The sequence below is a fragment of the Equus przewalskii genome, chromosome 27 (genome assembly GCF_037783145.1).
Source record: "Equus przewalskii isolate Varuska chromosome 27, EquPr2, whole genome shotgun sequence".
Classification (NCBI taxonomy): Eukaryota; Metazoa; Chordata; class Mammalia; order Perissodactyla; family Equidae; genus Equus; species Equus przewalskii.
In genome coordinates, this window is record NC_091857.1 from 37,552,185 (window position 1) to 37,576,956 (window position 24,772).

The 24,772-nt window shown below is 54.1% G+C and overlaps 1 protein-coding gene across 1 annotated transcript in view; it reads left to right on the plus strand.

The window, feature by feature from the left end:
- Positions 1 to 6,024: 6,024 nt before the first annotated feature.
- UMODL1 (uromodulin like 1) overlaps positions 6,025 to 24,772 on the plus strand; it is a 62,667-nt gene continuing 43,919 nt past the window's right edge. The window contains exons 1-6 of the mRNA XM_070597250.1: positions 6,025 to 6,100; positions 9,704 to 9,946; positions 17,200 to 17,361; positions 18,222 to 18,343; positions 20,930 to 21,116; positions 22,899 to 23,039. Of these exons, the coding sequence (XP_070453351.1) occupies positions 6,025 to 6,100; positions 9,704 to 9,946; positions 17,200 to 17,361; positions 18,222 to 18,343; positions 20,930 to 21,116; positions 22,899 to 23,039 (931 nt within the window). The remainder of the gene's footprint in view (positions 6,101 to 9,703; positions 9,947 to 17,199; positions 17,362 to 18,221; positions 18,344 to 20,929; positions 21,117 to 22,898; positions 23,040 to 24,772) is intronic.

Consider the following 24,772-nt stretch of genomic DNA (forward strand, 5'->3'; position numbering starts at 1 on the left):
GTGTATGGGGGGGCAGGGGTTTGGGGAGATAAAGCAGAAAAAAAAAAAGATTGGCATCAGTTGTTAGCCCAGGTGCCAATCTAAATAAATAAATAAATAAATAAAAGCCTGACTCAGGTTAGTAGTAAGTAACTTTAGTGGTTTGCTGTCGACTCCAACCCCAGACCTCGGTGGGAAGACGCCCTGCCCTGGGGTCACCATGTCTTCCAGGAGCAATGGTGTTAATGCAGCTGACCAGAGGGGATGATGGGATGCGCCTGCAAGAACCTCGTCTGCCTTAGGCGTAACTGATTCAGAATGCTCCCGCAGAAAGGTTGCTAATGGGTCACACTGTAGACGTGTTTGTTGTTGTGCTTACTGTGATTTGGTTCAGATTATGTTGCTGTGGCTTCATTATTTCAAATCCACCCGATGACATCCATTATTGAAGAGTCCTGTGGCTCTGGAAGTGCTGTGTTTCAGCCTGTCCTGAGAGAGACCATCCAGTCATGAGATGTTGGTGCTGGTGGGGAACCAGGCTCGTCATCTTCCCACGGTGCGGAGTCCAGGGACTAAAGTCCAGAGGACTGAGGGTGGCCCAACTCACACACACGGGCAGAGTCCCGTCTAGAACCTGGGATGTCCCATCTCAGCCTAGCACCTGCTTGCTGGTCCACGCTGCCCTCCACTGCCGGGTTCTAAAGACCCTCACTTGGATGCATTTTTGTTTCTGCGCTTGTGTTAGCTTCTCTATGAGAACCACTAACTCTTTATCACAACATTGTTTCTTAGGACCGACATCACGCTTGATCATCGTCTTCGTGCTCTGAGTAATAGATTGTACAGCTCCTCTGTAGTGCTCAGATGCCCGGAGCTGGAAGAGGCCTCGGAAGGCATCCGGTCCAATCTTATCCGGACAAGCCCCCCGCAGACTGCTGCACGCCATTTCTACCGCAAAGACAAATACACATTAGAAATAAGAGATATAATTCTCCCTGTGGAAAATCAGGGAAGAGACTCTCCTCTCCTCCTTTTTTTGAACACAAGCTTTAGAAAACTTGCAATTGTAACTGCTTTCTCCTCTCTTTGAAATGTATAGAAATCCTTTTGAAGACCAGATTGGCATTTCGTCTGCTTTATGACCCAAGAATGTCTTTCTCAAGGCCTGGGGGCATCTCTTTGCAATGCAGACACCAAAGGAGAGGGCCCCCCCTCCCAGTTTCTGTGGGAGGGTGGGAGTCTACCTTAGGGGGACACTTTGCTCTAATTTGCAAAACTGTATTGTGTCATAAAGAAATGAGAAGTTTATTTTTCCTGTGGAAAAGCCCATAAACCGACCCATGTGGTCACCCGAATACAGGGTAGCGTACGATGAACTGTGTGTGACCAATGGTGCTAGCAGATCCTGTCACGTGGAGACTGGCTATCTTTTGTCTCGAGAACCTGTACGGAGTGGGCGTGTCTGCTCGGTCATAGAAAAGGTACGATTTCTGTCTGTTTCTCTCTCTAATCTCTCTGAGGATTGCCTGTGGCGCACATCACGTTCTGGTGTGACGCTCACTCAAGAATAAAAGTGTCTTCTTTCTCTTCTACCTTTGTGGAGAGGCTTTTCTGGGGTGGGAGCAGATTTTGTGTTTCATTAAATTTTCCCAGTAAGGCCTTTTCTACATTTAATGACAATAGAAGATGGATACCTTAGAAGCGCTCTATAGTTCCAGAAGGCTTTTCCACATGTTGTTTTATTTGGTTCTCACAAAACCAGGAGACATTAACACACTACTAAATTAGAAGGCACAATGATTCCCGTTCTGTAGATTGGGAAACTGAGGTTCAGAGAGGCGCAGTGCTGCCCATGGTAGCCCATCTGGTTGTTGGCAAAACGAGGAGGGACCCAGGCCATCTGGCTCCGAGACCAGGCTCTTCTCAGAAATCCATCGAGAGTGACTCAGGCTATAAGAAGGAGCTGGGATGTGCATGGTCATCTGCCTTCCCAGTCTTTGATGCACCTGTGACACAGCAGAGGTCTGGGCCTCTGCAGCCCCGCCGCGCCCCCCCCCCCCCCCCCCCCCCGCCATGGATGCTGGTGCTCCTCCGGATGCCTGGGGCACCTGTGCAGGAAGGTCCCGCTTCTCCTCACTGTCCAGCCTGCTGTGGCTCGAATGCAAGGACGCAGAGTGTCCGGCACGCTCCTCGAGGCTTGGAGACGACGTCCTGAGAGTGCACTGTGCCCTCTCTTTCCATCCACCTTCGCTCAGAGGACAAGTTTCCACAGTGGAATGTGACAGAAGGGTGGAGAAAATCATCTATGCTGTGACTTTATAACATTGAGGATTTGCAGAGCTACACATAAAACGAAGAAAAGACAAGGATGAAAAGAGTGTGTGGTGGGGGAGGGATGGGTGTGGGGAGGGGTGATGAAGAACAACCACACCAAAGAAAAAGGAGCCCCTGAGGACCGTCCGCAGGAGCGTGGGGGCTGGCACGTGGAAGAGCGACGTGATTTTGTTGTCTAGTTCGAGGGAGGACCGGGACCCACGACGTGGTGTCTCCAGCCGGGAGATCGACTGGCATTCTCTGTCAGGAGGAATTTTCAGGCAGAGCTGTGCACCGCGGTGGGGGCTGCTTCACACGAGATCGCGTCCTGCGGTGTTCAGAAGGATGTCATCAGTGTCCTCAAGCTTCTGTGTGCATCCAAGCGACCCGAATCCCCGGGGGCCATCCTCTAGCAGCCTGAGAAGTTTGGGGTGAGGTCCCTGCATTTCCAAGAAGCCCCCTCCCCAAAGATTCCGATGTGGGTGGTCCTTGAGAAGCACTGGTTCGGGTAACTGCAGCTGTGGGAGAGCAGCCTGGATTGGCTCAGAAGCTGGACTGGGTTATTTAGGGTGTTCTCCAAATCTAACACTTTTATAGCATTATGAAGCTCCCTTCCAGCTCTTTGTCATGACCTTCATCACAGCCAGTGTTCCATGGGAATAACCCCGGCCCCGCTGGCCCCTTAGAGATAGACACTTCCCCATTCATCTCCAGCAGCATCCTCACCAGCTGGTGATGAACAGAGCAGTCATCAGACCCCACGCTGCCCTGTCCAGGGCCCCCCAGCCCCCACATGCCCCCACAGCCAGGACCATAGGTGGAGGTCTCACCATGGGTCCCCACTCCCCCAGGACAGCTCTCGGATGTGTGTTTCTGTCACCCATGCCTCTTCCTGTGCTATCCGCCCCCCCCGACCTGAGGTCAGGTTAGGCAGGAGAGCGCACGGCCCCTCCCAGCCGGCTCCCCCTGACAGGTGGTCACTGGCGGGGCTGCGTGTTGAGCAGGATTCCAGGAAGGAGGCTGTGAGCAATGAGCAAGGCCACATGTCATCACTGCCCTAGACCTCTGTTGTGAGCCCTGCAACACTATGCCTTGGGACATGATCACCACGTCCCAGGACAGCACAGGGGACACATACGTTTTGACCCATAGGGTAACGACAGATGCCATTTTGTAGTGGACTCTGTTGAACTCTGTTCACAGGACTCGGCACCTGAGCTGAGAAAGCCCCCTTAGCGGCCATCTAATTCAACCCCTCCTTGTGCAGATGGGGACAACGGGCAGAGCTCAGCTCGGACACGGGCACCGAAAGCAGAGATCACAGTTCACGTCCTCGGAGACACTGGTTCCACGGACAGGGACACATCCTCACCTGTGTGTTTGTGCATGTGTGTGAGTGTGCAGGAGTGTGTTCTGCATCTACATGTGCACATGCAGGAGTGGGGGTGTGCAAGTTTATGTGCATGTCAGCACATATAGGTGTGAATGAGTGTGCATATGTCAGCGTATGTGTGTGAGTGAGAACATATGTGTGTGAGTGTGGACATGTGTGAGTGTGTGAGAATGTGCCTGTATGTGTGTATCCCTATGTGAGTGTGTGCATGCATACGTGAGTGTGCATGTGAGAATGAGTGTGTGTCTGTGTACCCTTAAAGCGGGCACTGAACCCTGGTGGCTTCTCCTGTGTCCCCAGTTTGGACACCGTTTTGGGCAAGATGCTGGATTTTCTGCCAAGCCCTGTCCTCCTCCTAGGAGAGCAGACCCAGGGCTCATTGCTGGATGGACCTGTGGCTGGACACTCCCTGGAAGTGACGGACACATGGCTGGGGGGACGTCTCTCTCCCTGCTGGGGTACAGTGCATGGTTATTTTCCCCTCAAAGTGTTTGCATGGAGAAGTAAATGCGGAAAATCCCTATGGCCGTCACGCAGAAAAATATGCATAAATAACACCAGGCAGAAAAGACCTCAGTGGATTAAACTGAACAAACACACATGGTGGTTCTTCTTGTGCCTGCATGAAAGGGAGGGTCAGAGAGGACTGTCAACTTTGAGGGTTTTTAAAAATCATATGAGTTTTAATATTAAAAGAGAAAGCATGTTATAACAATCTTTTATGGGCGATTCCAATTTCAAGTTTTAAAATGTAGTACTATCCTTGATTTCACTTTCATATTCTATAGAAACATTCATACGTTGTGATAGCAAAAGTTCTAAGAGATGATACAATAGAAAATCATAATACAGATTCATCTTGCATTTTTAAATGTTCAGATTTACCTAAATTATAACACTTTTTGTATCCTGTTTGTGCTAATTAAATTTTGTTTTCTTGAATATCACATCATAGCTTTGAAACGTATTCTTTCCTATTGAAACTTTTTCCCCCTCGATTCCAGCACAGTTGATGACTCAATCCTGCACTATCGATTTTCTATAAAGGGCGCTGTCTTCCAGCAGGCTCGTGCCGAGCCCCTTAACGGTGCGATTATTTCCAGCTCCTTTTTCTGTATTCTTGTCCTGGCATCTGCCGTTTAGTCATTAGCCATGCGAATGCAGCAGTGAATCATTTTAGAGGTAATCTACCAAGAATAAAAGATGCCGCAACGTTGTTGGGGGCGTTAGGCTGGAAGGTCCCTTCTGGGAGAATTATCTGGTATTTTGAACACCAGGGAATTGTACTTCTGAACATACAGCCAGGGAGGAACTTTGTTACCCTATGTGAAAGTTTTCTCAGTCAAACCAATGAGAGCTTCATCTAATGTTAAAAATTGTCATGTTAAAAAAAGACAGATGCCTAAGAAGGCATCGTCAACTAGAAAGTGTTTGATACGAAATTTAAAAGTCCATTTTACAGGCAACATGACGGTGGCTGAAATAAACATAAACCAGCTCTCACTGTCACGTCCCACAGTCTCGTCTGCTATTCCTGTGGCCCTGTCTGGATCGGGCCCACTTTTATGTCGTTGAACACCGTCCTTGTCTTTATGGCGATGGAACTCCGTGAGGGAGGTTGTGACTTCGCATTGTGAAGTATTGTTTTCACGTTCCTAAAACTCTTCATGGCGAGCATGTCAACATCTGTGCGATGTTCCATCCAGATGCTCTGAATAATTTATTTCCCATTCTCCCGTGATGGCTCACTTCGATGCTTTTCCATTTTCAATCTTGACAGGTAATGAACACCTCTGAGACTGTGGCTTCCCGGCCCTCGGACCAATGATGCGGGGTGGGTGGGGGGGTCGCTGGTCAAGATGTCTGAACGTTTTTGCAGCTCTTGATCTGTATTGTCCAATAGTGTGCAGGATGCTTTTCTGAACCCGCCGTGCCTCTTTGACTTGCCGCTGTCCTCGCCCGACAGTTCGGGACGATAAGGTGAGAGAATACGCTGGACTTGACGGAAGGAGTCAGATTGCCGTCTGAAATGTGTTTCTTGCGTAACAACGAGATGGAAGCCGGCGATGTGGCCCGGCCGTTGGATGCTCACCTTTCCTGAAAGATGCCATCTGCTTGGAGCGAGAATGGGCTGTGACATGCAGCTGCCCCGAGGGATGCCACCATGGCAATGACGGGCGTTAACAAGCAGGCATAAGGGACCGCTCCCAGCCAGCGCTCCCTCTGAAGCCACTGCCACCATCGGCGGCACGGGGAACAGAAGGGCCCTTTCTCCGGGCCCAGGCTCCCTTGTGCTGCTGCTCAGGAGAGGCCCAGGGCTGCATCCGCACCACCCGACCATGCTCAGGACCCTTGGGCTGGCCCTGCTGGCTCTGGTCAGTGCCGTGGGCCCGAGCCAGGCCAGCGGCTTCACAGGTAAGGGGTCCGGGCTTGGCATGGGGGATGCTGGAGGAGCGGGGGGCTCCCTGGGAGCAGGTCTTGTGAGGAGAGCAGCCCTGCCGAGACCCCGGCAGACAAAGACACACCTGCTTTGAGAGGTGGCAACGTGTTCCTCCTTGGCCAAACTTTTCCATAAACCACAAAAGAGGTGGTGTGCCTCTGATCCCCTGGGGGTAGATGGGGTTCAAATGCAGATTCTGAGTCAGCGGGTCTGGCGTGGGGCCTGGAACTCTGCATTTCTGCTGCCAGTGTGGACGCTGCAGATCCACAGGCCACGCTGAGAGCAGAGCGCTGCCCGAACCTTGGCATATTAGAGTTTTCAACTTACAGATAAGGAGGTGGAGGCCCAGAGCAGTCAGGCACTCACCCAAGGCCACACAGCAGGCCAAGGGCAGAAATACCACCAGGGCGCTCCCTTTTGTTGGCCCTGATGGGGCGGCAGCTTCCCCTCACCCAGGGGCCCGGTTTCCTCTTTGGTAAATGAGGATGAAAGTGGCCGACAGAGGAGTGAGGAGCTGAGCAAGGACAACCTGTCAAAGCCTTCAAGAGGCACATGATTTCTGAAGAATTTCAGAGAATCGAAATGGCAAATCTTTTTAATCATTTCCCTCTTAAAATCTGCCTCATTCCATTGGGAATTTAAACAGATCCCTTCTGTTCCTCCAGTCAACCTCAGTTTTGTACTAGTTTCACGTTTTTTTGCCCATCAGCAGGATTTTGGTGTAACTGTGATTTCTTTTTACTTGGTTTTTCCTTTGGAACGGGTCATGCACAAACCACACAACTCAGTCCCAGAACGAACGGGAATATTGCGAGGCTGGAGGAGAGCACAGGAGGGATTTGACGAGCCTGCTCATGCATCGCACACACGAGGCCACGGGGAACAGAATCTCAGCCACGCGCCAGGGTTGCACACCTCCCTGTTCTCATGTGCCAGGGACGGTCCTGACAGGCACGATTTCACTGAATCCTCCACAAGCCCAGGGCACAGCTACCATTTTATAGATGACAGGACTGCAGCACTGAGGGGCGGGAAACGTGCTCAGAGTCACACAGCTGGCGTTTGTGAAGCTGGTGGGAACGGGTCTGTCTGACCCAGGACCCACGCTCCCTCCAGGGCCTTAAGTTTGCCCATCTCTGGGACTGGAGCTCAGGACCCCCGATGGCCATGCTGACGGCTCCTGAAAGCGTTTGTGGAATGGCAGGATCTGCTCAAAGCTTTCTCTCTGGGCTCTGCCAAGAAGCCAGGCTGGGAGATCAGCCAGCGGCCTCCAGGAGAACGTGGAAAACAAAACCGAACAAGCAAATCCCAAGAGCAGCTTCAGGGGAGATGCGAGCGTGTGTGGTGTGTGTGCAGGCGGGTTCTGCTAATGATCAGTGGGACTTGTCTCGATCAGATGGGGCCCGGGGCCTCTCCAGAGACAGGGAAGTCACGACCTTCATTAACATGGCTCGCATCTCATCTTAGGTTAAAGAGAGAAACGAAACCTGGACCCACTGCTCCAAATTCTCAGTGTGGGCGGTCCTTGGGCTGGTCTAGATCCCTCCACTAGGGACCACATTCACTGTGGCCATTTTCTCTGGCCTCTCATCCAAGTCACCTTTAAGGTCTGGGGCAGGTTACCCTGGCCTCAGAAACCTGCCCCGGCCCACATAACCAGGGGCCTCCCATTCCTTTCTGAGGCTTATGTAACCTACCACTTTGGTGAAGATGGGCCACAGGTTGTCCCCCACCCCCCAGAGGCCCTGCTGCCCCGCAATGGTGATGGGGAGGCGGCCAGGCATTCTTGTGGCTTACGAGCGGGCTCACTCTGGGGCGGTGGGATTCAGCACCGTGTCCCACCCAGAGTAAGGCCGCAGGATCTCCCGTCAGCCAGGGCTTGAGGGCTGGCTCTGCCCTGTTTCTTCCTGGGTGGCCGGAGGGTTCCCAGCCCCCTGAGTCTCACTTTCTGCACACTTGTGGGTTGCTGTGAGGCCAAAGGAGAGAATCTTCAGGGATGCTGTCCTGGTGTTGGGGATGAAGATTATTTCTGCTGCCATCTCTGAGGTCCTCCCCAGAAGTCCAGCTCCTCATTGTGGGGTATACACTGTAATATTGATCCTCTACCCATAGTCTGATAAAGCTTAGAACGCAGAGGTGAGTCTCTGAAGATGTAAAGTGTATTCGAACAATTCACTCATGCTACACTGAGGGCCCATGAGTGCAGAGAGCCCCAAGCTGGGTGCTAACATTGGGGGCCACCACATGGCCCCTGTGTTAGTCCCCAAGGCTGCCATACAAAGTACTACAGACTGTGGGGCTTAAACAGTAAAGATTTATTGTCTCTAAGTCTGGAGGGCAGAAATCCAAGATCAAGGTGTGGGCAGGGCTGGTTCCTTCTGTGTGCTGTGCCGGAGAATCTGTTCCGTCCTCTGTCCCAGTTTCTGGTGGTTTGCTGGCAATCTTGGCGCTCCTTGGCTTGTAGAAGCATCTCCCCATCTCTGCCTCCGTCTTCACGTGGCCTTCGCCTTGTGTGCATCCTGTCTCTGTGTCCAAAGTTGCCCTTTTGTAAGGGCACTGGTCACGTCAGATTAGGGGCTACCCCGCCCCGCTATAACCTCATCTTAACTGATTACATCTGCAAAAACGCTATTTGCAAATAAGGTCACTTTCTGAGGTCCTGGAGGTTAGGACCCCACCACGTGAATTTTGGGTGGGAGGGTGTGGACACAGTTCAGCCCATAGCAGTCCCTGCTTCGCGAGGCAACAGAGGCTCTCTGGGTAGACGGGACACCCCAGGACCACAAGGGGGTGGTCCAGGACAAAGAGACACAGGGCTGGTGAAGGTAACGGGTGCTATGGGGTCCCGAGAACTGAGAGATCCTGCCGATGAAGGGGCTGTGGGTGTCTCTGCACAGGAACCAGGCTCCAGCTGAGAGATGCGTAGGGCCTGATGGGACCAGCTGGCTGTTGTCCTCCAGCGAGGCACTGTGCCCTCGTCTCCCGAGGACAGCAACAGTGGGGCTGAACTTTACCGTCTATGAACTTCTCATGTGTGCTTGAGATAATTGCTATTTATCTTCCATCCTGTTCCAAAAAAGGGAGTCATTGCTATCTGTGCCCAGCAAGTAGTAGGCCTTCAGTATATATTTACCGAGGGAATTGCTGCATATTCATTTCACCGCAACAAACCCGAGGCTCACGGGGACTAGGAGGTGTGCACAAGGTCCTCCAGCCGCAGAATCAGAGAGCACGGAGCAGGAAGCAGGGACACGAGCCTCCGTGTCTTCCCTCAGTGTACTGTCAGACCCCCGGGCTGGGGGAGCATGGGTCGGGCCAAGGGGCATCTCCACGGCCTGTAGCGGAAGATGTCTTAGCATGCAGGTCCCTGTCTACAGGTCATCCCTTCGAGTTTATGCCGCTGCATGAACTTCTCAGAGATGGGCTGGTGGACAGATGCTGAGGGGTCTGCCCAAGGGCGAGAGGGCTCCTTCCACACTCTTGCAGATGTGGAGGGCTTGTAGAGAACCCCTTGTATGGATCTGATTCTGGCACTTGTCCTTTCTTGGGTTCCTGCATCTTTCCTCCCTCCCTCGTAGAAAAAGGCCTCTCCTTGCTGAGCTACCAGCTGTGCAACTACAGCGTGACCCAAAATGTCCAGAAAGTGGAGGCCGTGCAGACGTCCCACCTGACCTACGTCCCCTGCGGCGGGTGGATCCCGTGGAGGCGGTGCCCCAAGACTGTTTACAGGACCCGCTACCTGGCGGTGGAGGTCCCCGAGCCAAGGAACGTGACCGACTGCTGCAAGGGCTACGAGCAACTGGGCCTCTACTGCGTCCTGCGTGAGTCCAGGGCGGCCGGGCGGGCTGGGGGCTCCCTCCCTCGTCCCCTCTCCTTGGGATTCCTGATGAGTCTCGGGACAGTCACTGTTCACGGCCATTAGCCCTGAACTTACTGGATCTTGCTGAAACACTGGCTCTCAACCATGAGCGTGTATTAGGATGGTCTGGAGGGCTCGTCCCAGCACAGATCCCTGACCCCACCTCCAGATTTCAGATCCAGTGGGTCAGGGGTGAAGTTCAAGTTCACAGATGGTGCTGATGCTGCTGGCCCGGGGGCCCCATTTTGAGAACCTCTGTATTGGAGCAGTGGCTTTCAGACCTGGCTGCATATCGAAGGCCCCTGGGCAGCTTTAAAAATTGGGGTGGGATTGGTGTGGGGCATAGCTTGGGCATTGGGAGTATTTTAGAGCTCCCTGAGGGATTCTAATATATGGCTGAGTTTGAGAACCAGCATTGCCTTCTCTTCTATGTTGGCAGCCAATCTTTTCTTTCTGAAAGCTGTAGTGGAATGCTTTCTTTAACCAAAATCCTAAGCTGAACTCTAGTATGTGAAAGAGATGGAAGGGGTCCCTTCGCTTTCTCCTAACTGCCCAGGGCCCCCGAGTCCTGTCACTTTCCCGGTGAGGTTTGGAAGATGCTGGGGGCAGTTACCAGGGCTGGCCAGTGTCTGAGGCCAGGTGGGCTGGGCTGTACGGGGCCTCAAGGCTCAGCCTTTTGACAAGAAGGGAACTTTCCAGAAGATTTCTTCCAGGGGAAAGTCACAGGCGGGTATGCGTCTGTGAGTGTGTGTGGGTGGTGGTGATTGTTAAATCTGAGTCAATACCAGATCCAAAATGAGTTTTGGAACAGTCAGAAGGTCCCCCTGCCCCCACCCCCCGTGGTGGAGGGGAAGTGGGAAAGGTGTGAGGGCTGTTGCCCCCAGGGTGCAGACAGCACCCACTCCAGGGTGCCGGGAGGCGTTCCCATGTGACCCGTGCCTGGATCCCAAGGCTCAGACAGCAGCAGGCTACGCTGTGGACACTGCACACGGGCAGCCTGCCCTCTGCCCACACCAGGGGCTCCAGGATGTAGTCTTGGATGGTCTGTGCAGATCCAGAGCCTCTCCCTTCAGGCCCCTCAAAGCCATCTCACAGAGGACAGGCATGGCTGACACTTTGCTCTGGCCCCCTTCAGAGGGTCAGGCGCAGAGACGTCCTCACGGCTCAGGGGCGAGCAGTTCACGGGAGTACACCTCTTCTGGGAGTGTTGAAATGACACCACTACTACCACCAATGAAAACCAGATTGGCCAGCTGACCTTAGGCCCTGGGGCTCCGTGCCCAGTGAACTCCCGCTGGTCCCCTAAAGGGGCACTTGCAGGGAGGGGCTGTCCCTGGCGGTCCTGCCCAGGCCCTGCTGGGTCTAAGGAGCCCCTTCTGGTGCTGACACCTGCTCCTGTCTGCTTTCTCCATCTCCCCGGGCCGCATGCACGAGGGGACGACCAGCTGAGCTGCTGTCCCTGGCCTGGAGCACCTCCCTTCCAGGGAGCTGGGGTCCCATTGCTGTGGGGGCCTTGGGGCCCATGGCATGTCAGAACCCAGTGGTGGAAAGAGGGGGCCACCTGCCCTGTCTATCTTCACCTGTGGAGGCCTGCTGGCTGTCGGGGGGATTAGTGAGGTCTTGTGTCCAGGGTGCCAAAGGAGGCCCCCAAGAGAGGCTGAGCCCCACCAGCCCCACCCACGCTGACTGGTCTCCTCTCTGTAAGGGCTGCCACCCTGCTGTGACAAACAAGTTAATTCCCACCAGAGGGAGGATGGGAGGGCTGGCAGCCCCTCTCCGACACCTGCTTATCTTTCTTCTCCTCAACAAACCAGCTGCAAGAAGTACCCCTCATGAGACATCAGCCCCACTATGAGAGTCTTGGTGCCTTTAATTAGGAGCTCACCAGTTGGGAGAGGGCCAGAACATTCTAGTCAGAGAGTTCTGTGGGCAGGGCTGCCCTGGAGACTGCAGGTAGGGGTGTGGCTGGTGAGGGAGGGTGAGGATGTCATGGGGACCTTGCTGGGAGCGGGAGAAGGAGGCCTCACCGTGAAGGCCTGGAGGCCCCTCGAGTCGGCTGAGTTGGGGTCAAGGGTCCACGGTCCCCTGGGCCTGAGAAGGGTCACTCTTGCAGCAGTGTGCAGAGGAGGCCAACAGGAGCCCAGAGGAAAGGGGAGGGAGGAAAAGGGGCCTTGGTGGGGTCGTCCTTTGTGACGGGCCAGCTCAGGAGATTCCTATCACCAGTGGACAGGAGAACCCCCCCACCTGCAGACCGGGACACAGAAGTGGCCAGGTGACTTTGAGATCGCACAGACTCGGGCCTGGGTCTCGCCGGCCCCCATCAGATTCAGTTTGCGGCATCTGGGGAAGGTGGCCTTGGTGGGATAGGGGAGGAATGGGGATAAAGAAGGTTACGGCACTGAGCACGCTGGCCTCTCCCCCGGGAATGCTCCTGCTTGGTGCCAGGGCCGGGCGTGGCACTGTGGCCGCTGCGGGGGCCTCGTGGCACCCCCAGTGGGGCAACAGCTCTCCTCCCGGCCTGTGGGGGCTGTGGGTGAACACCTCGTCCCCCCTCCGTGTTCAGACATCACGTTGGTGGCTGGAAACAGCCCGTGGTGGAAGTGTTTACCCCGAGGGGATTGGCAGCATGACCTTTTCCACACTTGCCTGGGTCCTTTGATCAAAGCTTGTTCCGAGATGCAAGATGCCTCGTGACAGGCTGGCTCTTTGGGACAGGAAGTGAGAGGTCTCTGTGAGTGATCTGCTGACACCCAAGGGCTGAATCACACAGAATGAGGCCGGCCCCAAGCCTGATGTGGTAGCCCCAGGGAGCAGCCTGCGAATTTGGGGAGGAGAGGAGGATGGAAGGTCCTCTTTCCTCCAGGGCAGGACCTCGGGGTGGCCCAAGGCTGGGGTGACAACCCAGGGCTCTAAGTTCAGAGGTCTCATCCCCAGAGCAGTGAAACCTCTGACTCGCTTCCTTCTTTCTCCTCCCACTCAGCGACCAAGTATCTAAAAAGGGAAGAGAGTTACAAGAGCACATGTGGTATTTCTTTCCGTCTAGATGACTTTCTCAATTTTTTTTAAGTCCAACATTTGGAATGCAATGATAAGTCAGAGATTATTTTATTTAAATGTATTTTTTAAAAATAGAATTGCAAAAATTGGATCCATGAACTGTGCAGAAAACTTGGAAACAGCAAAGAACAAAGCGAAATCACCCACATGCCTGCCGCCCAAGAATAACCGCGGTTCACGTTTTCTTCTAGTCTTCATTCAGGGCAGCTGTTTGCAAAAGCGTGATTACCCTCTTGGAGATTTTTTTGAGGCACGCTTTTACCACTTAGCCATTTATCTGGAACATCTTTCATGTCAATAAATATTATTCTACAGCAGGGTTTAACAGCCACATGGCATTACCTCATGTGGATGTATCGGCATTAAGCAATCCCCGACCACTTAGTGGTTTCCAGTTTTTCATTGTCATAAATAATGCTGTGATGAACATCATATGATACAAACACTGCAACACACAAGCTCGATATTATTCCCTCGGGATGAATTCCTAGGAGCGGAGCCGAGTGAGTGTCTCAGCTGATGCTCACCAACTGACACCCTGTTTTCTGCCCTCCCTGTCTTCTTCGCACACTCATCATCTTGGCAAGCTCTCTCTCGAGCAAGCCCAGGGCCCCCCCACGACCAGGAGACAGCCCCAAACTTCCCGTCTCCCCCTGCTAACGATCAGGGCCCCCTTGGGGAAGGAGGGCGCCTCTGAGGGAGGAGGCGGGGGCTGGAATGGTTATTCCAGAGCAGATCAGACTCCTCAGGCCCAGGGAGACCCCGGGGCCGTTGCTCAGACAGCGCTCCCTCCCTCGGCATTGTCTCACTGATCCGTGACTAACCCTGGGTTGCCAGGCACTGGGCAGGCTTGTTTCATTGTTTGTGTTGAGTTAGTGGAAGGAGAAGCAGACTCTTGACTTTCTACCAAGCTGGAATTGTTGACTGTTCTCTGGGGCTCTCGGCAAGCCGGCCAGCTCCGAGGCAGGCAGGGGATTCCCAGCAGCATCTGAATCAAGATGAACTTGAACTTGAAAGCACTTCTGTGGTGATCAGGAAACCGTTTTTGGAAGCCAATTCTTCCTGGTGGCCTACATTTTCTTTTCATTTCAATAAACCTTTTCGTTTAGATTCGTTTGAGATTTACAGACAAGCTGTAATTTCTGTACACCCTTACAGGCTTCCCCTAATGTCAGCATCCCACAGGGTGCGCGTGTCCCAGCTCAGTACCCAGCGTTGGTGCGCTACTATTAATTTGACTCCCCACTCTCTTTGGATTTGACTTTTTTTCCCCTAATGTCAGTTTTCTGCCCTCAGAGCCCACCTTACATTTAGTTCCATGTTTCCTTAGTCTTGAGGCCACTGGTTTTTACGATGCGAGAGAAAGCAAAGACCTTTCCTTCCTTGATGGGTGTCCCTACAGGGAAGCTGGCATTTCCGTCCCAGCGTGACTCTCCCGGGCTGCACTGCATGGCCATTTTTCATGCCCTCAAAGCCGGTCCCCGTGTGGCAACTGCCCCAGGACTTTAGATAATTGGAGTAGCCACCTGGATGACTGGGAAATGAAGAGGGAGCCAAGGATTGCACGGAAAGGAGAAAGTTATGGAGCCTGAACTTCCAGTCCAGGCTCAGCGGTGTGAATCAGACAAGACGGCGGGCGGCTTCCGTGATGAAATTGCTAATGCAGACTCTGCCCGTTTCTTCTTTGGCAGTTTTGGCTTTCTCTTCTCTTCCTTGGCTGACGCTCCCGCCCTTGTGATGTGTTCCCAGCACAAGGAGGGGCCACCACCTTCCTTCTGGCTGGGGAGCATTCTGAGGAGACATGGGGGACCCCAGAGGGCAGTCCCCAGGACTGCAGCCCCTCGGGGCTTCCCTTCCACTTGGCGACCCCACGAGTCCACCCAAAGGGCTAATCTTCCCCAGCTTCGGGGGGATGTTTCCAGAGCTTGGTTATCAGCTGGCCTCGTCTGACTTTCCTGGAGTTTCAGGGGCCTGGAACTGCACTTCTGAACATCTTACAGGGCACAAAGATTTAAATGAATCTGGACACAAGCCAGATGGGTTTGAGTGCCACCCCAGGGAGCACGGTGCCCTCATCCGGGGCGATTGGCAGGAAGGCTGCGAGCTCACCCAGCCCCTTCCTCACAGGCTGTCCCTGGGGTCTCGCCTTCCTCTGCCTCTCCCCCTGCTGCCCTCAGTCTCCCCGAGCTCCTGGCTTCTCGGCTTCCTTCCGGCCGTTGCTGCCCCCAGCCCAGCTCCACCCCTGGGTGTGCACAGACTTGCGGGCTCCCCCAGCCCTGCAGCCTGCCATGCTCTGCTGCCAGAGTGTCCGGGCAGCAGTGGCCCACGCTCCAGCCGCCTCTTGAGCAGTGTCTCCCCAGGGAGCAGCGCAACCCGGCTTTCCCGGGTTCAGTTTTTTCTCTTCTTCTGGCGCTCTTCTATGGCCCTGAATACCAGCACCTGGACTCCTGGCCCGTCCGTTTGGGGCCCACGGAGTCTCAGATAGTTTCGGCCCTTTCTTGGATCTCTCTTTTCTTCAGAAGCGAACCCATGCCTCCCCCAGCTCCCTGGCTGAAGTTCAGGGCACCAGGACACCGTGTCTCGCGTGGTGCGTCCAACCACGCCTGGCTGCTCGTTCCTCATCATCTTCCCTCCCGTAGGAGCTCGCCTGCATTTCTGCATGTCCTCCGGGAGCCGTGTCACACGGAGCTCGTTGTGAATGGTGCCCCCTGGAGCTGCGCAGCCCGTAGCCCTGCTGACTGACCTCAGTGGACCTGCCCCCAGTTGACCAGGGAGGGGTCAGGGCCACGCTGCTGGCCTCTCCAAGAGTGTGTCCAATAGGTGGGCCAAATGCCACATTTGCATGGCTAAACTCTGCTCCACCCGAGGCCGTTTTTCTGCAGCTTTCCCCAGCTCAGGAACGCTGCCAACGGATGCCCAGGCGGAAGCCTCGGAGGCTTCTTGAAGCTTCTCCCTCTTTTACATGCCCATCCCATCTGTCAGCACATCCTGAAGCTTCCAGCTAAATACACCCAGGATCTGAGGCTTCCCGCGCCTCCACCCATCACTCTGGTCCAGCCTCCACCATCTCTCACCTGGACCATCACAGTCAGCTCTCAGCTGGGCACCCACCCTCTCCAGCAGCCAGAGCATGCCGTGAATGCCCTAGGGAAGCAGGACAGGAGACGGGAAGGAGCGGAGGAAGAGGCATTGGCCGGCCGTGGGGAGGGAAAGGGGTTTGCAAAACTCCAGGCACCTGGGGTCTTTCGTACAGGGTGAGACAGCTCCAGCCCCGACGGGGCGCCTGAGGGTCAAGAGAGATGGGGACGCAGAGCTACTCAGAGTAATCTGAGGGTCTGGGCAGGGCACCCCTTCACCACCAGACTGCCCGAAACCCCCAGGACTCCCACCTGGACACAGTCTGGGTTTCTCTGCTGCCCCATCCACCAGCTCACCCACTTCGCCCACCCAGGCCACAGGGCCCCTCCTCTCCATTGGAGGGTGGGCACCCTCCTGCCTCGTGATGATATGACAGTGTCTGCAGGGCTGCCCTCTACCCCCAGGGCCACAGACTCGCCTCTCCAGGGCGGCCTTCCCTGCCTCCCCACCCTGGGCCCTGCTTTCCTCCCTGTGGCTCTCATCCTGTCTGACCTGTAGGTCTACTTGCACATGGCCTCTGTCTACTGGAATCTAAGTGTCCTGTAGGCAGGGACTTTGCCTCTGGTCCACTGCTGAGTCCCAAGCACCTAGTGCCATGTCTCATCCATATCCAGTACTCAGTAAATACTGAATGAATGAATGAATGAGTGAGTGAGTTGGTGAGTGAGTGAGCTATCAGGACACTGAGCATCAAGGGGCACTCTAAGGGCTGGTGGAGCCCCTGTACCTGGACTCCTAAGGCCTGGAGGAAAGGGGACACCCAGGACCCCAGCAGAAGCTTTCCTCCTTCGAGAAAAGATGGTCAGACTATATGAAAGTCAAAGCAAATGCCCTGGGGGGCTGCTTTGCAGGACCTGTGAGGCACCACCCAGGCCTGGACACGGCCCTCGGGCAGCCACACCGTGCGCCTCCCGGCTGCAGGCATGATTCAGGACCAGGAGGCAGCCGGAGGCCGCGCCTGCATATCTCACCGAGGTTTTTACTGCCAACATCATTAACTGCTGCTCAATTTTCCCCCAGCCCTGAATCGGTCCCGGGAGTTTGCATCGAGACCCGGGGTCTGCCCAACAGTGGGACTGGAAGCGCCTAGCTCGCTGTGCACCCTGGACGCCGACTGTCCCGGACTTCAGAAGTGCTGCCCCTCATCGAGGGGCCACCACTGCGTGTCTCCCATGCCTCCAGGTAGGGCTGAGGGCCTCTCTTGCCTGAGACCTGCAGCAAAGGAGATATCCAGTTAGCCAGCTGAGCATGGGACGGGGCCCGGCCCTGAGCGGCTGGAGGTCGGGGAGGAGTGGGTCAGCTGGCTTCACAGGGAGCCGTGTGCACGGGCAGATTCCACGCCTGGGTGATGTCTTCCTCAAAATCCAATCACAGAAACCTCAGGGAGAGAAGAGTGTTCACAGGTGCTCTGAAGAGGGAAGACATCCTGGTGTAGCAATGACCCAAATCTCCCACGTTTGTCTCCTGGGGCCTGGGCACTCCGGGCGGAGCTGGCTGGAACCTGAACTGTGTCGTACTGGGAGGCCAGAAGCCCCACAGGGACTCAAAATCCCTCTCATAGCACCTGTGGGCCAGGTCCGGGGCCTGGCCCTCAGTGCACGCCTGTCTGGTCTGGAAAGTTCTGCTCTTGACCGTGGGCTGCCCCCAGGAGAACGGGTTGGTCAAGGTTCAGAGCTAGGGAAAGACATATATGCCATATGCAATATATATTACAGGGGTTGCATATGCTCTATTAGTTTAGTATAAAGTAATAGTATAAGTGATCATTAATAACATATATTAATATATAATAAGTATAAAGGTATTGTATACATTATATATTAATTATACTGTTATGCTGTATGCATTACAGTATATACATTACATATCATGTATTATACACAGTATTGTCTGGTTTACATTATATACAATAACATACATTATATATAGGAATCTATATAAGAGGAACAAGGGGCAGGAGGTGGTGGCAGATTTCTTTATCAGGCCTCGGTTGGCCCACCCTGTCCCGGGCCTGTCACTCATGAGCGTGCACCCTCCTGCAGCTGCGGAGAGGAGCCCGGCCAGCTTCTGGTACAACGTGAGCGTCCTGGTGAAAATGGACTTCGAGGAGCTCCAGCAGGTGGACCCCAGGCTCCTGAACCACATGCGCCTTCTGCACTCCATGGTAGGTGAGGAGGACAGCGTGCCTGTGGGCTGCCCAGGCTGACACAGGCTGGGAACTGGGAGCCTGGGAGGAGTTCCACGAGTGACCCCAAAATGATGACTCTGAACCCAACATGAATTCTTAATTTAAAAAAAAGACAATGTTAAAGAGGTATGATTTACGAGCAACAAAACGCACCCGTGGAAGTGTGCGGTGTGATGCGTTTTGAGGTGCATAGCGTTGTAAGCCACATAGAGAGCACAGGACCCCCAACCTTTTAACAGCTTGTTGCTTAATCCAAATGGTGCCCCTGTGTAGATGGCCTCGGCCGCAGCGCTGCGCCCTCACTAACCTCGCTCGCCGATCCCCAAGGCTCTAGCTCCCGCTCTGCGGAATTCGGCAGGCGCCCCAGGAGGGGCTGGGGGGGGACCTCTGGATGGGGGTCCTCTGCCTCGGCCCTGTGGGTGTTTGCGGTTGCCTGGCTCTTTGCTGTGCCCCGCCTGTCATCAGAGGATTTGCCCAGCATTCCCAGCCTCTGCGCATAGGAAGCCAGAAACATGCTCAGCTGGACAACCAAAAATGGCCACATGTCCCCTGAGGGCAACACCACCCCTAGTGGAAGCCTCTGCTGTGGACACAACTCACCCTTTCTGACACCTCAGTGGGCCCTTCCCACCAGCTTGTCCCCACATGCTGGGGAGCCCAGCGGCGGACAGGGCATTGCTCGTCACCATACGGCGGCTTTCCCAGGCGGTGGGCTGACCTCAGGGCTGGCCACAGGCGAGGGCCCCATGCAGTCACCCCATGCTCAGAAGGGCCCCACACTTGGCTGAATGCTCTGCGGTTGCCTCTCGAAAGGCTTAATGCTTTTTGAATCAGGGGTCCCACATTTTCCTTCTGCACTGGGCCCCGCATGCTGTGCCAGCTGCTCCTGCCTGACCCTCAGACGCATAGATGTTTCCCACCGTGGTGCCGGACCCAGAGCTGGGCCCTCCTTCGTGTTTAGGCCTGCCGGCTGGGGCATGCCCAGAACAGACGGCACACACGCTCACCTTGCTCTGGGCCATCCAGTAAAGCGGCTAGAGAAGAATTCTGAAATGTCATCTTCACTCAGAAGCCTCCTTAGCTGCCCTGGCTGGAAGTGACTTTTGTCTTAGCTTGTTGGGGGACTCAGGTTGTCCAACTGGCCGGTAAGAACAAAGCTATGGAGCCAGACTGCCCAGATTCAAATCCCAGGGCTGCCACTCATCAGCTGTGTGGCTTTGGGCAAGTTACATAACCTTTCTGTGCCTTAGAGACCTCCTCCGTTATATAGGAATAATCAGAATCCTACCTGAGTCGGTGGCCGTGAGGTTTAAATAGTACATGAAAAGAGCTTAAAATGGTGCTGACCTGGGTAGGTTCCGAGTTGCTGTGGTTGTTGGTATTTGAAATATTATTATTGTCTCGTGTCTGCCGTTGTCTCTTCATGAGTGTCTGGGTTTTGTTTCTCCAGAAGGCAGACAGTTCCTTCCCAGCAGGAGGGGCCTGCCCACAGCTGGGCTCCTGGACTCAGGGATTCCGTGAGGCTGGGGTTGGTCTCTGTCCTCCTCCTGAATTACGGACGACCTGTTTCTCCTCCTGTGAAGGGGTTCGCGTCTGCCGAGGAGGACCCCTGCAAACCCCCTTTCTGGTTCCCCATGGAGACTTGGGGTTTGCCAGCCAAGCCTGCTCTGGGATGCTCTTCTGCCCAGGCGGTCAAGTAGACCTGCCTGGCTGCTCCAGGCAAATGATATCTTGAGACTTCGAGATATTCAGCTGGAGCAAAAAGAATGCATACGAAATGAGAGAAGGGATCATTAAACCTCAAAAAAGAACCAGATGTGTACAACGTGAGACCGTGGCTTCACCGTCTGTTTCTCTAATTCCAGATCTAATTCTCTGCGTCAGCTGTGAGGGTGGGGACGGGGGGACCCTGGGGTTGACCAGTGACTTTTCCTGGGCCTCTGTAACAAAGCACCACAGGCCGGGGCTCTTCACGACAGATGTTTATTGTCTTTAGTTCTGGAGTCTGCTGACCGCTGACCGTCTGCGGTCAAGGTGTGGGCAGGGCTGGTTCTCCCAGGGCAGTGAGTGAAGGGTCTGTTCCAAGCCTCTCTCTTTGGCTCATAGGCGTCTGTCTTCTCCCCGTGTCCTCGCATCATTTCCTTCTATCACTGTCTGTCTCTTGTACCCAAATTTCTTCTCTGTGCAAGGACACCAGTCATCCTGGACAAAGGCCCACCCTGATGACCTCATCTTGGCGAATTACATCTGCAATGACCCTATTTCCAGATAAGGGCACATTCTGAGCTACTGGGGGTGAGGACTTCAACACAGGAATTTTTTTTGGCGGGGTGGGGAGACAATTCAATTCATGACACCCGGTGTTGCAGAAGTATTTATAATCTGGTCTGCAGGACTATTGGGATGACGACAGACGTGAAAATATTGTAGCAGTTCTTTTCTGCAGAGCAGAGTGGTGTGTGTGTGTGTGTAATTGGTTTTAACTTCTCCGGGCCTCAGTTTCCCCGTCTGTCCCATGGGGACGCCCTCACATTGCATGACCCTCTGACTCTGGCTTCACAGGTCACCAGCGCCCTGTGGCCGATGGACTCTGCTGTCCACCACCTGCGGTCGGCTGGTGGGGACACCTCGACCACAGTGTCTTGGCTGCTGCTGGGCCTGCCGCGGCCGGTGCCGGTGGCCAATGTGTCCGCCATGTTGGACGGCATCGTGAAGCGGCTCTACGAAGTGATCAGCATCCAGGTGCAAGGTAGTGCTTCTCCTGGGTTCTCCCCTTGGGGTGGGGGCTGCAGGAGTAGGGCGACAATCCAGCAGGCGAGGGGTGGACTGCCCCATCTACAGCTCATTCTGGCTCAAACCGGGTTGAAACTCCAAGTTCTGAAGCAAAGATTTTGAGAAGTGATTTTGCTCTAACTTCACCATCCCCCCCACCTCCCTCCTGGGTCTCCTCCACGCCGTCTCCTGTCCCTGCCATCCAGGCAGGCGCTGGAGAATGGAGCCCAGAGCAACTCAAGGCCTTGTTTCTCCAACCCTTGGGTTCCCAAATTTCCCTCTTGCCTCTTTCCCACCCTCTCCAAGAACATTCTTGTACCTAGACAGCTCTGTCAGCAGAACTGTACCAAGTTGAACTTCGTAAAGCACACAGATGTGGCCTTGTTTCTAGAGGAAATTACCTGGTCTTTCTTCTTATTCTTCTCCTCCTCCCCCTCCTCCTCCTCTTCCTCCTTCTTCTCTTTCTTCTTCTTCTTCTTTTTTGTCCATGTCAGGTGTCAGCAAACTTCTTCTGAAAAGGGCCAGGCAGTAAACACTTTTGGCTGTGGGCCGCACGGCCTCTGTCTCAGCTGCTCGGCTCTGCCATGTGGTACAAGAGCGGCTGTGGACAGTGTGTGAGCAGAGGGCTGGCCCCCAGGAGAACTTTCTTTCCCACAGCTGGAGGCAGCTGCTCCCTGGGCAGGGAGGGGGATGGCTGCTTTGCTGGGGAAACTCCTCCTATGACACTGAAGGTCACACACAGTGATGTCGGGGTCTGGAGCCCGTGAAAGCTCTAGTGACTGCATTTAATTCCCTGCAAAATCCACAAATGGGCTTGAAGACCAAACTGCGTGGTGGCAGCAGGCGCAGAGCGTGCCTTGTCTGTTCTGCCAAGGCCGTTTGTCCAGAGAGCACAGGAGCTTGCCCCGAGGGGAACACGTTGGGTGTATGACTGAACACAGCGGGGGAAGGCACACTCAGGAAGGCGGGTCGGCTCAGTGGGAGGGCGCTGGAGAGAATCTGTTGGGGGACGAGGCCTTGAGGGGGCGGTTTGGGGGAGGGTCTAAGGAAGTGGGCTTTGTTCCAGATTGGATGCTGTCAGAAAGCAAGCGCAATTCTGTGATTGGGTATCTCAATGAATTTTATCTAGAGGGAGGGGACACTAGCATGAAGATAAGCTATAAGTGGCAGAGATCTAATAGTCACTCATTTCGGCCAAGAGAGGGGAGTAGTATTTTGTGGGTGACATGGTGGTCTTTTTTCCGTCTGGCTTAGATAAAAACATGAAGTGGCTTTGCTTTGTCTCACTTTCTCCTGGTCTTGGAGGAGCCTGGCCTGAGTGGCATTCTTTGAGCTTGTTTGTGTCTGATGGGAGAGTAACAGGGCCCCGCTAGGAACGTCAGGCCACTTCTGACATCGGGGCTGCCCTGTTCTCTTTCTCAGTCCGGAAAACTGCCCATCCTCAAGATGAATTCTTGAGTGGGATGTTTGGACTCCATCGTTTCATGACCCTTCGGACTCAGTGCAGCCCCAAAGCAGTTTGCTCTGGCAATAGCAGCTGCCCAAGTACTCATGACGGCTGCTAGCGAGGGTGCCACACGCCCTGGAACGGGGGCCGGCTGCTCAAAGGAAGGAGGCCAGTGTGTCTGCAGGCTCTCTAAGACAGGGCTTCAAGAGGGCCCTGAGGACCACTGCCCAGTCCTCAGCTCATGTGACACACGTTTGGAGGTTAATGAGAATGACCAAGAGGTTACGACTCAACTCTTCTCCTTTTCAATAGACACAAATGAATGTTTCTACGACGAACTCAATGCCTGCTCTGGAAGGGAGCTGTGTTTAAACGTGGAGGGCTCATACCAGTGCCTCTGTCACCCGGAGTCACCGACCTCGTCTCCCCAGAGGCTGAACCACACGTGTGAAGGTAAGCGAGTGGGCTCTCCCAGATGGCATAGGAATGGCTTAAGGAACTTCCCAGGCCAGAGGGTCCACAGAGATCCTCTCTTCTTGCAAAGAGGGTACCACTGGCTCATGGGCAGACAAGAGTCATTTAGTTCTTTTGAGCATCCTTGATCTCAAGGCATGCTATTCCTGTATTTTTTTTAAATGCACTTCACTTGCCTTTATCTCTGAACTCACAAGCTTTGTTTTTTCTTTTTTGAGGAAGATTGGCCCTGAGCTAAAATCTGTTGCCCATCTTCCTCTTTTTTCTTTCCTTTTTTCCCCCCTGTCCAAAGCCCCAGTGCATAGTTGTGTATCCTGGTTGTAAGTCCTTCTGCTTCTTCTATGTGGGATGCCACCGTAGCACGGCTTGATGAGCGGTGTGCTAGGTCTGTGCCCAGGATCCAAACCAGTGAACGCCAGGGCCACCAAAGTGGAGTATGTGAACTTAACCACTCGGCCACTGGGCTGACCCCTGCATTCATTTTTTGATTTAACCGATGTTGATTTCTGTGCCATTCACTGTGCTGGATGCTGGTAATGGAAACACATATGAATAGATGGTACCTTTGCTCTTGGAAACTCGGTAGAGAACACGCCAGATGCCTGTCAGGCATGGTGTGTAAGGGGGATGCCTGAATAATTTATTGTCTAAATCTGGACCCCTTCGAGAGTGAAACGGAGGTGACTAATGCTAACACTGGGGCCACAGGAGTACCCTGGACTGTCCCTGGGGTTACCAGTTAATTAGACGCAGGAGAGGAAGGGGGACATATGGCAGTGTGCACGTGTGTTGGTTGGACAGTTGACTAGACAGTGATTCCTGAATGACTTGGGGGAGCCCAGGATTATTATTATTGTTATTTTTAAAGATTGGCACCTGAGCTAACATCTGTTGCCAAGCGTCTTTGTTTTCCTTCTTCTTCCTCTTCTCCCAAAGCCCCCCAGCATATAGTTGTATGTTCTAGCTGAAGCTCCCTCTGGTTGTGCCATGTGGGACGCTGCCCCAGCATGGCCTGATGAGTGGTACTAGGTCTGCACCCAGGATCCGAACCAGTGAAACCCCGGGCCGCCAAAGTAGAGCGTGTAAACTTAACCATTCGGCCATGGGGCTGGCCCTGTTTTTACTATTTTTGACAATAGTGGTTTAAACTGAGACGGAGTTGAAGTTGAGTGGAGACGCCAGGATGCTGACTCAGTCGGGTATTTGGTGCTGGAACTCAGGGGCTGGGTTGCCTACGTAAATCAGGAGTTGTCAGTGTCCAGGTGACATTTAAACTACGGGCAAGGCTGAGAGAAGGGCCCAGGGCCGAGGAACCCCAATATTTAGAATCAGTACAGGAGGAGGGGATTGCAAAGGAGACAGAGTGAGGCAGGAAGGAGAGCAGGAAAGACAGCAGCCAGGAGTCAAGAACAGGCAATCCTGTACAGACGGTTACTACGAAGAGGCTCAGAGAAGTCAAGCAGAACCTGGAGGAGGTGTGGATGCCCAGGTGGCTCTTTTTAAAAGACGGGTGATGTCAAAGCATATTTGTGTGCGATGGGAGAGATCCTGGCTAATTTCTGCAGCTCTGGGACCCAGTTCAAGCCTTCTCTCCCCTGGGAAGCTGCCCTTGGGCATCTCTTCTCCCCCGCCCTGCAGGGCTTCCCCAGCTGGAGATGATGGTCATGGCCATCTGCAGCTGCTCCCGTGGCCCGAGAGTGGCTCAGGGAAGG